At 32.7% G+C, this 15,562-nt stretch overlaps 4 protein-coding genes across 5 annotated transcripts; all 4 read right to left on the bottom strand.

Annotated features, from left to right (window-relative positions):
- Positions 1–4: 4 nt before the first annotated feature.
- On the bottom strand, positions 5–1,084 carry LOC130813634 (monothiol glutaredoxin-S6-like). Its single transcript, XM_057679471.1, has 3 exons — positions 765–1,084; positions 188–197; positions 5–88 (listed from the first exon to the last, which is right to left on the bottom strand). Exons 1-3 carry the CDS (start codon positions 1,082–1,084, stop codon positions 5–7), a joined length of 414 nt encoding a protein of 137 aa, XP_057535454.1.
- Positions 1,085–2,295: 1,211 nt separating this feature from the next.
- On the bottom strand, positions 2,296–4,341 carry LOC130812672 (monothiol glutaredoxin-S6-like). Its single transcript, XM_057678224.1, has one exon. The coding sequence runs from the start codon at positions 3,482–3,484 to the stop codon at positions 3,164–3,166; it is 321 nt and encodes a 106-aa protein (XP_057534207.1). The 5' UTR covers positions 3,485–4,341; the 3' UTR covers positions 2,296–3,163.
- Positions 4,342–4,463: 122 nt separating this feature from the next.
- On the bottom strand, positions 4,464–14,224 carry LOC130812670 (E3 ubiquitin-protein ligase MIEL1-like). Of its 2 annotated transcripts, XR_009042092.1 has the most exons (13): positions 14,064–14,224; positions 13,871–13,958; positions 13,716–13,772; positions 13,596–13,628; positions 12,613–12,690; positions 12,463–12,506; positions 12,326–12,366; positions 11,201–11,283; positions 11,021–11,112; positions 10,126–10,195; positions 9,674–9,712; positions 7,765–7,993; positions 4,464–4,553 (listed from the first exon to the last, which is right to left on the bottom strand). XR_009042092.1 is itself a non-coding variant. In XM_057678223.1 (12 exons), the coding sequence occupies exons 1-12, from the start codon at positions 14,120–14,122 to the stop codon at positions 7,850–7,852; spliced, it is 828 nt and encodes a 275-aa protein (XP_057534206.1). In that variant the 5' UTR covers positions 14,123–14,224; the 3' UTR covers positions 7,264–7,849. The 2 variants fall into 2 exon arrangements, 1 of the variants encoding a protein (XP_057534206.1); XM_057678223.1 differs by lacking the exon at positions 4,464–4,553 and having other exon boundaries at positions 7,264–7,993.
- LOC130812673 (monothiol glutaredoxin-S6-like) lies at positions 4,560–6,140 on the bottom strand. Its single transcript, XM_057678225.1, has one exon. It carries the CDS (start codon positions 5,567–5,569, stop codon positions 5,249–5,251), a length of 321 nt encoding a protein of 106 aa, XP_057534208.1. The 5' UTR covers positions 5,570–6,140; the 3' UTR covers positions 4,560–5,248.
- Positions 14,225–15,562: the final 1,338 nt, after the last annotated feature.

Here is a 15,562-nt window from a genome sequence, read left to right as displayed (position 1 = left end):
GCCATTAGATGATGGGAAACATGATAGATATCAAAGAAAATCCTAACTTCACGCCTGTATCCGGAACATTGTTACACTTACTCTCAGTCTACTAGAGCAGGCAAACACATATGACAGTTAAAAATAGTAAAGCACATTGAACCAGACTGTTCTGAAATAATCATATTACTTGCTTAAGACAATTTACTTGACAGTAGCTGTATCGTGCTCAAAAAATTTCAAGATAAGCAATTCATCATGATATAGATGGGTTTAACCCGAACTTTGATCCTGAAAACTTTAATCATTTATGCAACCAGTTTATATTTGAATTGTATGCTAGTGGTGATTAAGCATATGATTTTATTATCTTGCAAAGCAAGCAATAATAATTGTAATTATGATTGCTAGTTGATTAAGAAACAATTTACAGAAGCATATAACGCTGATTAACACACTATCATCTTTTCTTATGACTGATAATGCAAATTGACTCGAAATTTTCAGTTTTAAACCCAAATATTATTTCAATTCTCAGTAAATATAAAGTAGTTGCTTAGTTAAACAAAGATATATTATCCATTTTTTTGGATGGAAGGAGGATATAAAATACAAACTTTTAAGGTATCCGAATCTGATAATGCTCAGTAAAACAAGGCACTACAGAAGATACTTCATTTGCATCATCTTAGCTATAGACATAATATGCTATCAACTCCTATACAAAATTGACTCTAAATTTGCGTTTATTATACTTTCACATGTTAAGACCGACTAATGTTAACTAGTTCCCGTTCCAGAGCCAAATAGCTCCTGCATCCATCAGCATCTGTGCAAGTCTGCCTTGCACCTGAAGGCTGAGCACGTCATTGGGCCCTCCAACTAAATTTCCACCAATGAAGATGGATGGTACACTTGGTTGGCAACCCATTGTGTGCAGAACTTTCTCGATATCTCGTCCATTTGGCAATTGATCAAGTTCATATACAGTAGGGTTAGCACCAAAGCCACTAATGAGCTGTATCATAGTGTGGCTTACAGGACAGTTGGTCTTACTGAAAATTACCACTGACCTTTCTTGTACCAATCCCTTCACAATATCCATTATCTTTAAAGGAGAATTCTTTTTATAAAAGAGGAAAAATAGTTATGAAAATGCTGAAATTGCTGATATATGAACAGCAATGAGTAAAAGACGATGGTATTACTTCGTGAAGAGACTCGTTTGGATTGAGATGAAGATAATGCTACGACACATTGACTATTTATAAGCATGTTCTAAGGTGACTCCTATCTGCATTTAAATACTGATAGAGATCTTTAAGAGAGGATAAATTCGGGAAGCTTCAACCAAAAGGCATACTTTTTATATTCTATTTTTCATCCACAAAAACTATCCGCGATAATGACCTCTTACATCACCTACATTCTTCATATTCCGTAAAGAAACAAGTACATTTGTCCTTTTGAATAATTCCACTCTTACATAACGAACAAAAACCACCGGCATCCATGAAATTGACTTTGCAAACACCTAAAGTGAAAAGAATAACGTAGACCCATCCTCTATAGGAATCCAAAAAAAATCTCTTTTACTTGAGCTTACATACCCCCAGTTGAAAACTAACTCAAAAGAAACTGAAGAGCCAAAATAAAATTATATGACACATAAAATATGGGACTAGGAAAAGCTAACCAGATGTGTAATCTTTTCTTTGCATTCGTCATTTGGTCAGATGCAGAGAGATTTTGTGAGCATGAGCACTTCTGTAATATATACTTTGGAATTCATCCTGCAAACAGACACTAATTTAATAATGTTTTTGTTATACACATTAAAGTAAGACTAGAGCAATTCTTTTGAGGAGCCAAGGAAAAATACATCCAGAAAAGAACAGGGGACAGAACATATTTGTTCATAGATATTTATATCCATTAGGCGAGGGTCACTTAATGACACTGAGATAATGGAATGTATTGTTGTCCACAAGATGAAATTCTAGAAGAAAATTCATATGCTTTAATTATAGTACTACAACCAAATGACCATTTTTTTCAAAGAATAAAGTTTTCCACATGCTATCTTCGTTTTATTGTATAGAAATTCGAGGGTGACATGATTAAAGGCAAGAGAATAAAAACTATCATCATAATGAAATTGCATGCTAATCTACAACGATTTGAAAATGCACACTAAGTGCAAGCTTATGTATAGATAAAAGGACTTGAAGAGTGATAGTTAAGCATAGAAAATCCTTACTTAACGCATGTATCTAGAATTTTGTTTCACTTGGACTTGCTTTCAGTTTGCTAGAGCGAACAGCTGAAGACAGTAAGACGAGTCAAAATGCCAATAAGATGGGGTTTAGAGAGTCGGATGTACACAACCTTACTTTTGCTAGTGATAAAACAACGAGATTGTTTTGAATGACCCTTGGTGTCAAACATCATTTGCAACATCACATAAACAAAAAGTAATGCACACTAAACCAGATTCTTCTGAGAAATCATATTAGTTTTTTTATCATGATAGGCCTGGCATTGGCTATATCTTGCTCTGTATAATTCAAATTAGTTTATAAGCATTTCATATTCTATGGGTTGAACCCAAATTTTGATCCTGAAAGCTTGAACTAGACTAGACTTGTGTTGCTTTAATCATTTATGCAGTCAATTTATATTTGAAATGTATACTTGTGGTGACCAAGCATATACTTCTGTTATATAGTTGCAAAGTAAGCAGCTATAATTGCAATTACAATTGCTAGTTCATTAAGAAACAATTTATAGAAGCATGTAATGCTATCTTCGTTTCTTATCACAAAAACTTCGAATTTGAGGGTGCAATACTGAGAGATGAATATATTCTTTCACTTGCATTTGACTCAAAGTTTTCAGTAGCAAATTCAAATATTATTTCAATTTTCAGTAAACATACACAACAAGTAGTTGCTTACATAAGATATTACATTCTCCCTATCTTTAGATGGAAAGAGGATATGACATACAAACTTTTAAGGTATCCGAATCTGATAATGCTCAGAAAAACAAGGCACTACAGAAGACCCCTTATTTGCATCATCTTAGCTACAGAGTATAGACATAATATGCTATCAACTCCTCTACAAAACCGACCCTAAAATTTCCATTATCATACTTTCACAGCCTAAGCGAATAAAGCCAACTAGTTTCTGTTCCAGAGCCAAATAGCTCCGGCATCCATCAGCATCTGTGCAAGTCTGCCTTGCACCTGAAGGCTGAGCACATCATTCGGTCCACCTACAAAATTACCACCAATGAAGATACATGGTTCACTTGGTTTGCAACCCATCAACTGTAAATCTTTCTCAATATCTCGGCCATTTGGTAATTGATCAAGTTCATATACAGTTATGTTAGCACCAAAGCCACTAATGAGCTTTATCATAGAGTGGCTAACCGGACAGTTGGTCTTACTGAAAATTACTACTGGCCTTTCTTGTACCAATCCCTTCACAATATCCATTAGTTTGAAGGAATTTTTTACTTAGAGAGGGAAACTAGTTATGAGAATGCTGATATATGTACTGCAATGATCACACTGTGATGATATTACTTGGTGAAGAAACTTGTTTGGTTTGAGATGAAGAAAATGCTATGATATTGGCCTATTTATAAGCATGTTCTAAGGGGAATCCAATATATATTCAAGAAAAAAAAAAGTGATCTTGATGAGAGGATAAGTTCAGGAAGTTTCGACCAAAAGGCATACTTTAGATTTCTAGATTTTAATCACAAAAATTATCTGCGACAATGACCTCTTACAAGTTACATCACCCAAAATCTTCATATTTCGTAAAGAAACAAGGACATTTGTTCTATTGTATACTTTCACTCTGACACAAGAAACAAAAACCACAGGAATCCATGAATAATATTAACTTTGCAAACACCTAAAGTAAAGAGAATATTGTAGAGCCATCCTCTATAGAAATCCACAAATCTCTTTTGATCTTCTCTTACATACTCATAGGATAAATAAAGAAGTTCCAATTAAATTCATTATAGTTGGCTTTCCCGAGCCTACTCTTTAGTTGTTAGACTCATTTAAAGCAGACACTTGTTTGGGACGACAAAATATAATAGAGAAAGATCAAAGAGTTATAATAAATGAATGACCAGCTTCTAAAGCAATTTTATGTTATCGCATATTACTTTCATCATCAGTCTGAATAGTTAATTGTAACATTTGTTTAATGCACAGAGTGTATTGATTTGATAGGTTCAGGACTAGTATAATCAAGAATATAATACTGATCGAAATAAATTATGTACAGAAAGACTTGAAGAGCGAGCAGTTAAACATAGAAAATTCTTACTTCACGCATGTATTTGGAATTTTGTTACACTTGGAATGCTCTCAGTCTACTGGAGCAGGCAACAACTGAAGGCAGTAAGAAGATTCGACAACATTTCTTTACCCCAATGCCATTATCAGGCACCCACCTAGGATGGCGTTTATGGGGGTCGGATGTATGCAACCTTAATAGATAAAACAAAGAGGTTTTCGACTGACCATTGGTATCAAACATCATCTGCAAAAGTATATAAATAAGAAACACACATTAAACCAGACTGTTACGATAAATCATATTAGTTGCTTAAAATAATAGGCTTAACAGTAGCTATATCTTGTTCAGTATTGTTCAAATAAGTTTATAAGCATTCTATAATGTTATAGAAGAATGATGGGCTGAACCCAAATTTTGATCTTTAAAGCTTGGGTTGTGACATATGTTGCTTTAATCATTTATGCAGACAATTTATATTAGAACTATATGCTTACATATATAATTGCAATTACAATTGTATATAATTGCAATTACAATTGCTAGTTGATTAACAGACAATTTATGAAGTATATAACGCTATCTTCATTTCTTAACACAAAAAAAAATCGAATTGGAGGTACATTATTGAGACAAGAATAAATTCTTTCACTTGCATTTTACTCAAAATTTTCAGTACCAAATATAAATATTATTTCAATTTTCAGTAAACGTACACAACAAGTAGTTGCTTACATAAGATATTACATTCTCCCTCTCTATGGAAACACAAATTTAGAAGTTATCTGAATCTGATAATGCTCAGAAAAACAAGGCACTACAGAAGACATTTCATAACGCATCATCTTAGCTATTGACATAAATGCTATCAACTCCTCTACAAAATTTACTCTAAATCTTCCGTTATTGTACTTTCACATGTTAAGTCCAAATAATGTTAACTAGTTTCCGTTCCAGAGCCAAATAGCTCCAGCATCCATCAGCATCTGTGCAAGTCTGCCTTGCACCTGAAGGCTGAGCACGTCATTGGGTCCTCCAACAAAATTTCCGCCAATAAAGATGGATGGTACACTCGGTTTACAACCCATCATCTGTAGAACTTTCTTAATATCTCGGCCATTTGGCAATTGATCAAGTTCGTATACAGTAGGGTTAGCACCGAAGCCACTAATGAGCTGTATCATAGAGTGGCTTACCGGACAGTTGGTCTTACTGAAAATTACCACCGGCCTTTCTTGTACTAAACCCTTCACAATATCCATTATTCTTGAGGGAAATTCTTTCTTGAAGAAGGTTAATAGATATGAAAATGCTGATATCTGAACAGCAATGAGAAAATTGTGATGGTATTACTTGGTGAGAAGACTCTTTAGGTTTGAGATGAAGAAAATGCAACGACACACTGGCCTATTTATAAGCATGTTCTAAGGTGACTCCTATCTGCAATCAACTGATAGGGGATAAGATTGGGAAGTTTCGACCAAAAGGCCCGCATTTATTTTCTATTTTTCATCTTCAAAAGAATCCGCGACAATGACCTCTTACATCACCCAAGTTCTTCATATTTCGTAAAGAAACAAGGACATGTATCCTATTCAATACCTCCACTATGACACAAGAAACAAAAACCACAGGAATCCATGAAAATTGACTTTGCAAACACCTAAAGTAAAAAGAATATTGTAGAGCCATCCTCTATAGGAATCCATAAAATCTCCTTTACTTGAGCTTCTCCTACATACTCCTAGCTAAAATATTAACTCAAAAGAAATTGAAGAGCCAAAAGTAAATTTTATAACAGAAAATATGGGCCGGGACTAGGAAAAGCTGACCAGATATGTAATCTCTTCTCTGCGTTCCTCTGTTTTAGTCAGACGGAGAGACATTTTGTGAGCATGTGCATTGTATATTGCAGAATATTGAATTTATCCTGCACAAATAGACACTAATTTACAGTAGGAATGTAGTACATCATAGTGTTCATACTATTATACAAATTAGATAACTTATTAGTTACCCTAGCAACCTAAACCTGCCTATGTTCCTAGGTACTACAGCTATTACAAGTTATAATTAACTATAACAGTTCCTCGGAGTTGTATTGTTTATGTGCTAACCAAGATTGCTAGCGTCACAAATCTACAAAACTTTTTTCAGTAATAGTATAAACATTTTTTTCAGTGAACAGACAAGACAAAAAAAGTTAATGATCAATGGAGAATAAGGCAACATCGGCTCCTCGCATCACATAAAGGTTGGTAATGTACCCCACGTCTAATCCATTCCTCTCCTCTGTCTCTATAGAGTGACCTTTCTAGAAGTGGTGTTTGCCTTTCTGGAAGTGGCCAAATTCCAGGAATATATCTCCTCAAATCACGAAAGTGACACTACAATTTTTGCAGTACTAAGCTTATGTCCTGATCATCTAATAACTTGAATCCCGAGGAGTTTCTCCATTGTTCTCTAAACCTCAGCTTTCTTACAGATCTTTCAAGAAATCATAATGTTCATTATTTTTGTTGCATCTTTCCATCTCATATACAAGAATTGTTCTAAATTAAATGAACTGTTCAGACATACATGCCTACAAATTGGCAAATATGGCATCTAGAAGCCCATTAATTTTCCAATTTGTTACTGATATGTAGACTCATTCATTTTCATCTTTCATGTTGTACAAAGACCTGTGAAGCTCGTTAGACATGATGATTTAGGTCGATCCTTTTTTCGGTTGAGCCATTTCAGGTTATGGCCCATTAGCTTTTCGTCGAATTTAATTAATTTAGCATTGGGTCAAAATTGGAACTGCTGCTTGCAGAAAGACCTTGATTTAACTTCATACATCAGTAGAGTCAACATAAACAAAGAATCAACTTCAATACATTAATTTTTCAAAAAAAAAAAGTATAGCACTCTTCAAAAGTAGAAAAGTTATGTTTTAACTCCACAAGAACCAACAAGCAAAGTCAGTGCATCAACTTCAAAATATCCTCAAAAATCTTACAGTAGTCCATAATATGTGAGAAGTAGATAACAAAACTGTATTCGTATGCCTCATATAATAGTACCATAGTAAAACCTACTTGCCGATAGCTTTCAGTTAAAACAATGATTGAATACAATTTAGAAAACAAGAACAAATAGTGCAGATTATAGATTCCAACAAGCCAAGCTATACGAAACTCTACTCCTCCGTCCCCTTGAATTTGCAACAAGTAATATTAGTTTCTTTATTTAGTTCTTTTGGTTTAAGATAGTTTTTATGAGCGGGATACATTGGGTACGATGATGATAATGACAACGACTTGAAATAAGAGGATGAAATTCAAAAGAAATTTTATTGTGGATGAGATTTGATGATAGAATGGTGAGTCATTTCTCAAAAAGGTAATGTAGAAAATTAAGTTCAACAGACTTAAATCAAAATTGTAGCAAATTCAAAAAGATGGAGGAGTACTCTGAGAAACAAAATCTTGAAATCTGAATACGTCTTTGATGGTAGTGCTGCGACGATGGCCACAAAATCAAGTCCAAGAAAACAATCAGCTATCTGATGGTGTCTCCGGCTGGATATCAAACTTTTGCATAATACAGGTGTTATAAGAATGGCACTGACTGCACTTTTGTCCAAATATATGATAGTTTACTCTGCTTGTACAACTGCAGTCATTGCAGAGGATCAATACCTGCCAATATTGCTTCCTGAATCAGTATCTTTGGCTTCAATGAAATAAAAAAAATGTTCAGCAATCACACTTCCTCAAATATTGAATGGTTTGGGATCGATTTTCAACTAACTATTATATGTGACACCCAGTAATGCGTAATGTGAGAACTGATAATGTCATTTGAGTTAAACAGTATGATTAACAGTACCAACGTGTAAACTATTTCTGGACAGAGTAAAAGTTACTGTGGCTATTGATCCAGAACCCAGATGCATGGATACTATAACATACTTCCTCTGATAACCTTTAATATCTTTAGTTGTGCTAGACTATACATAAAAGAAGTTAATATGATAAAAATATGCTTTGTGACGACAAAATAAATCAAACGAGATCCCTCTTGACTATGTTTTTTTATACATGAAAAATATAAAGTAAAACAATACGATTTATAAAAAGTAATTACTATTCAAGTGTAGCAACTAATTCCATCCATAGGTAGTATAAAAAAATAACATATACAAGTTACTAATTACGTCGCCCCAAATAGATGTTTGAATCATAGAAGAGTGTTTGCACTTTCTAAAATATCCTACGAGAAGAGCAAAAAATTGCAGATATCGTCGTGATGTCGTGAACGTCTCACCTGGTGCCTGGTGGTGTTACGACTCATTTTTCGGACATTGCTATGTGAATTTCTAACTTGAAAAAAAATCATTTTATTATAGTAATTATAATTGAAGCTTATAATAGGTCTTATAGAGCCTAATATACTTTAAAAGAAGATAATAATGGCTAATATGTTAGAAAAATCATACATACTAATAAAAATGTTGAAAAATGACAAATACCATCCTTAGGAAGCCTTAACTAATGGAATTATTTTAGTGGATAATCTTTGATTACATAAAAATATATACCTAATTTAGAATTGGATTTTTTTAAAATTGGAGCTAAATCATGAATACTAATAATCTTATCATAGCATATCATCATACATACTAATAAAAAAAGTTAGAAAATAACAAATGTCATCTTTAGGGAGCCTTGACAAATAGAATTATTTTAGTGGATAATAGTTGATTACATGAAAATATTTACCTAAATTACAGTTTGATTTTTTAAAAATAGGAGATAAATTATGTAAAGTATTTATATAATTTATTATAGCAATGCTATATGCCTAACCTAGAATTCGATACGTTGAATTGAATGAAAAAATGACGTATTCGAAATAATTTTAAACAAAATCGATATTTAATTTTTCTTTCAAAAATCATTTATTCGATAAATTTAATCACGATAATGTATACTTGCGTTATTCTTCGAAGTTATATTTTTATATATTTCATACTAATAAATTCGTGCATTGCACTAGTTTCTATACTAGTAACTTATAATGGCTAATATGTTAGAATAATAACTTTTGTTTGTCACTCGATGATAAAAATCACAGGTTAATTAGCGGCATTTTGTGGTTTGGGTAAGCTCAAAATCCGTTATAAAGCAGCCGTGATATAACAAATCGGCCACATTTTTATTTCATGCCTACAAGTCTAGCACGATCATGGACAATGTTTCTATGATCTTATTTCATCGTGTAGATTCACAAATTGACAGCATAAGTTGAGAGGCTTCAAGTTGAAGATAAAACGTCCAAAAATTAAAGCAAACACAAAAAGGACTGCATAGAGGTACCTCGTATTGATACTCAGCAGGCATTGTACTGGCTCCAATCTGCAATCAACACATAATATAATAATTTGAAATTCACCGGCAGAGAAAAGAATTATTCATGCAACTATTTACCGCATAATGTTCAACCACGTAAAAATCTCACAACAAAAAAATATAGCCAAGTGCTTGTTCCTTTATCCCCAATTTTTCGGTCACTAAAATAGATTGAATGCAAACATCATTTCAAATGTTGTACCCCGAGTTGAGATCGGGAAGGAAGACAAAGAGCTTTAATAGGCTTGATAGCACTACCCATATCAACAAAGAATCATATCCTAAATTTTCTATATACGTCATGCGTTCACATATAATGGCAAGGTACTCTCATTAACATGAACACTAAATGAAAAAACTTATAAAATTACTAACATTTGAATGAATAGAAAAAGAACATGAAAGAAATATTAATTTACCTCCTCATCCAATATTTCCCAATATAATGACATGTCCACAACAGCCTTGGAGCATATGGGGCACCGATACCTAGGTCGTGAAGGAACCACGTTGGTCAACAAAAATAGACATGTACATTTTAGTCAAACCCAATTTCACTTAGAAATAAGAAGAGTGAATAAACAAAAAGAACCTGAAGCCAAACAATGTCCAATGTCCGCATGAATTTCATACAAAATATAAAATCCATAGTTTGGGAGGAAAATTCAAAAAAGAGAACAGCTCATAAACTTACTTTATTCATCATAAAGATGTAATTCTTGACGAATGACTAGCAAAAGGCCACACTTATATTTGGTAAGCTACAGACAATGGCCTTTTTGACACAATTTTTATACCAGAATTTAAATTAAAAAAGATAATGGCCTTTTTGATTTGATAAAATGCTTTGCAGCAGAGGCCCACAGCCACATAAATCATACAGCATTTTCATTCACATGGTGGTATGCTGCATTTAAAACCCCTTTTAGATGGTTATTGTAAATATCAGATTTCAATATATCATCTAAAGGAAGTAAGTTGAGCTAAATTCTGACCGAGTACAAAGCGCTTACGTGAGAGCAATTCTTGCAACAGTGAATTAACAATGTAACATTAGAGCAAGACAGGGCAACTGTTCAGCAGCATGACATAGCAAATGCTAAAAGCATCCTAAGGGTGTGTGAGGATTGATAACAATACTTCATATCTTATAGGGAATACACCATTTCTCATGCAATTTAGAATGTACTTGATGTCTTATGTACATAGCAAAAATTACAGCAGTGAAAGCATGTATTTGATAGGTTAGACTTGGGAAAAGAAAAAGAGTGGCCAAAGGCAATGAAAACTGAGATAAGAAAGTCAATTACATACTGCTTCTTATTTAACATGTTATCAAAGCATTCCCTGTGAATTATATGTCCACACCCCATGTGTCGCAGAATTTTGATTGATTCAAAAAGATACTGTCAGGAAAAAAGTAACATGATCGGGACATTACAACAAAAAAATATAGTACATATACAGGAAAACATTAATGGCAGGATATCCTACCTCATAGCAGATAGGGCAAAAGATTTTCAAGACATCTTGAACACACTCATGATTGTCACGCATGCCCGTTGAGCAGCAACACCCTGCACTTCATTTAAAAACACTAAAAGCTAGTGGAGATAAAAAGTGAACATGAAAACACCCAAAGAAAAAAGAGAGGGAAAAAGATATAAGAAACTCAGTCAACAGAAAACCATATTAAAATAGATATGAGAATGAAAAACAAAAAACAAGGACTAAAGTTAAGTTCAAGGATTCTTGGAGGATTTCAGGATCAACTTCAAGATGCTTTATGTGCACGGAAGCAAGTCTACGAGGTGAGTTGTGTTAAAATAGAGCATTGTGAAGTGAAATTATTTGCAAGTCAAAATCAAAATGTTTTCGTTGCTTCTTTTGTAGTTTGATTGCATATTTCCAATGTTACATAACCTTTTCAAGTAAAAGATACTTTGGAGAATTGATCTTGTTATGAGAATTGTTTTCTGTTGTGCACATTTTGTTGGAAGGAAAAGATTGTTATTTCATTTTTCATTGCAATTATGGGTGATGCTATAGAGGAATTAAGAGAAATATGTAATTACAAGAGTGCTTGAACAATTATTCTCTAAAGAGGTAATTTGGACAAAACTTATCTAAGTAGATGAAACTTTCATAAGTTGTTCCATCCTTAAACAACTTTGTCTATCAAGGTATTCTGCAGTTATATTCTTGGTTACTAACTTGTTCACGAGATCAAAGCCTATAATTTCCAACAAAGTGCACAAGGGTGCAAATTTGCAAGTAGTGCTTTTCTTCCATTATTTCTCCAATATAGCTTGATGTAATTAAATATATATGTGAAACCACAAAGATGAGCATATTGTTCAAATGTTCAATAAAAAAATTAGCTCTGAAACCGACACCTACATGGAACATGTGCCATACAGATTCAACCTTCGCAAATGGTAATCAATCCATCCCCTTCCAATTAATAATATCTTGATATTCCTTTCAACTCTTTTAAAATTTAGATGCAAAAGGAATGTGAAAAACCTAACAAGATGAAAGATTAGTAGAAATGCACTTGTTGAAATAGACATTCGACGTAGCAAATAATCAAATAAAGACATAGCAAAGATAACGTACCACACTTTGAACAGTGAAAGAATTTCTCACGACCACCGACCCTGAGATTCAACATTAAATGAGTTATGCAATTGACATAAAGTGGCGTGAACAAGTGTTAAATGGAACAATGAGCAGGAAAGAAAAAACATGCTAACCTACAAACCCCGCATTCATTACAATGGAAATGTTTTTTCTGACTCTGCAACAAAGGGGATAGCCATTTTAAGTTCAAGTAACAAGGAAAATCACTATTCTACAACAATACCTTAAAAAAAAGGTAAAGGGTAACAAGTTACTCTCATTACCTCATCGTCATAAAACTTACAGATCTCACAAAAGTACTCTCCCATGTTAACCCCACAACTAGAGCAAACCTTTGCAATCTGTTCACAAAAACAAAGTCATAGTGTCACACATGAGGATTGAAATGTATGATAACAATGTTGGAAACAAGGAAAGAAAATTTGAAAAACCAACACTATGGGCTTCAAATTCCCCATAATAAAACAAACCCCAACATCATAAGTGAATAGAAGAAATAGAGGAATGCATAGTCCAAACACACTATAAATCCATACTATCAAGTATCATCAGTGTAGTATAATTCATTCGCGAAATTGGATGGCCAAATATTGTGTGACTTGACCACCTATGAATTCAGCACAAGATCCTTGATGTCGATCCAATTCATCAAAATCACTATTTCCTTGCTTGAGAAATGTTACTACGTTGTCAACCACACTTATTAATATTATATGTTGATGATACAAAAAAAGTACTATCGAAATCATGTATAACAATAATCCCACATTTCTCCTCATCAGTTTGGTTGCTGTGAGCCATGGTCGAACTAATGGTGATGTTTTAGCATTTAATATTACCATAGTTCCAGCAACTGATGAACATTTTAAAAATCAATTTGTCAAGGTTTCCTATAAAATATAAAATTATGCACAAACGCAATTTTTACTAGTAAGTCCTTTCGTCTTCACCTTAAACCAATAAATGTACCATTAATTTCAGAAAAAATATTAAATTTGGCATAAATTAGATCATTTTGAGTAATATTACACCATTAGAGCCAATCTAGGTATAGGGTGGGCTGAACACTCGCCTCTATATGTGCGGTGAACCAATTCGACTATTATTCTTCTATTTTATATATGTTAAAAATTCAATATATTAGGATTGTTAATCAAAGGACACGTGACCGGGCTTAGATATTTGCCCTGATTAAATTGTGCCAATAACTTAGAGGGTAAGGGATAATTTAGAAAGAAAGACTAACCGGTTGTTCAGTGTCACACACCGCACAAATAACCTACAAAACATATCGTCTCAAAATTGTAGGCTCTCCTCAACAAAACAAAAAAAATGAAATAATTGACAAGATAGGAGAAAATATTACTTGCGTAATTTCAGATCGTACAAGTTCATGCTCCTCATTAGGATTGCTTAAAGAGGTCTAATTTCAGAAAGACAAAAACCTAAAATCAGCAAGGCAATCAAAATGAAAAACATCAAAAAGAGAAAAGAATCAAATGACACCAAATTCAAACAAACCACTGCTTCATTATGACAATGGCGACAACTGAACACTCGATTGCAGCAAGGAGCTCGAATTCGGCATCGTCTTTTGTAGTGGACGCATCTGGATTTTTTAAAATAATTTTCAGAAATCAAGTTGAAGAGTTAGGATATATATATATACATATATGTGTATATTTCAAAGAGGAAATGAAGAGGAGCTACTTACCCGTATTGTAACTTTCCAAAATCCTGGCGATTTTCAGAAATGGAGCTGTTTTCCGCCATTGATCATTGATGAGTTTTAGGTGGTTTTACAGAAGTTGAAGCAAAGTAGTAGTATAATAACGTAGAGTAGTTTTGCGTTTAGGCAGGAGTCAGGACTTAGGAGTTACACTATATATATATATATATATATATATATATATATATATATATATATATATATATATATATATATTCGGCGTGTGCCGTTGTCGCATTATTTGGTTGGCGGTCAAAAGAGATTATAAAAATTAGATTGAAACCGTGGCATCTACTAATCACGAATCTTTTCCTAAATAATGTCAACTCATGCTTACTTAGCAAATTATTTATTAATAAGAACTCATTAAATTATGATATTTTTAAAATGAAATTGAAGTTTTCTTTTATTATTATCTATTTTTTTTAAAAACTTAAGTGATTTAAATTTTTGGGAAATTATGTGGTTATCCTGAGGTTTTTTCACGTGATAAACAAAACTTTTTTAAAATCTACATGGTGACCTTGACTTTCTAATTTTTCCACGTGGTAGACAAAAGTAACTTTACACTGTTTTTACTCAACGTAATTATATATTTTTTTTCAAAAATAAACTTTGTAATCACTCTAATTGACCATATATTTTGAAATTTAGTTGAAATAAGTACTTAATCTAACCAAAAACTTAATATTTTGTCTACCACATTGAAAAGTTGAAAATTTAAGTTCATCACAAATAGAATTTCCTTAATTTTTTTATAATTGCCAAGTAAGTCTCAAAACTAAACATCATTAATATTAAAATACAAACACAAAATATATATTTATTAGTTTATTTGAAAGGAGAAAAGTAATGACATTTTAATATAAATTTATTAATTTTATTTTTTAATAAAAAGATGGTCATGGTTTTCAGTCCAGTGTCCCACATAAAGTCAAAATTTGGGTGAAGATATAGCGATAGATCATATTCGTATCCTCTCGAGGGAGAGATCAATAGAAATGTATACAAGTATAAATTAGGATTTAATCCGTTTACCTTAGATATCAAATATACTACTCTAACCATTGAGTTATAACAGTTTTTACAATATGTATTGACTTCAAAATATATATCATATACTTAGGCGAGCCAAAGATAAAAATACAAAAGATTGCATTTTTGGTTGTTCACTTATTTGTATCATTTTCTAATTTGAAAATGAACCCGTCAATTTTTTTAACGTCTTTAATACATTTTACCTTTCTTTCATTTATATTCCAACAATCTGGTCTTTCTCATCATCTATCCCCAAATTTTCCTGTTTTTCTTTGAATACATTTTCTCTTTAGTGTTAATTCAAAGGGACATATTTATATTTAGTGATTGTATCAATCTACATATTCATGTGAGCTTGTTGGTTTGTTTAATTTTTTATTTTTTAATTTTGATTTGTTAGTTGGTGGAACAACTAATAACAAATTTATTTAGTGGATTACATTTTA

This window comes from Amaranthus tricolor, chromosome 5 (genome assembly GCF_026212465.1).
Source record: "Amaranthus tricolor cultivar Red isolate AtriRed21 chromosome 5, ASM2621246v1, whole genome shotgun sequence".
NCBI lineage: Eukaryota > Viridiplantae > Streptophyta > Magnoliopsida > Caryophyllales > Amaranthaceae > Amaranthus > Amaranthus tricolor.
Note: the sequence above shows the minus strand (reverse complement) of the source record. Positions and strands in the feature narration are given on the sequence as shown.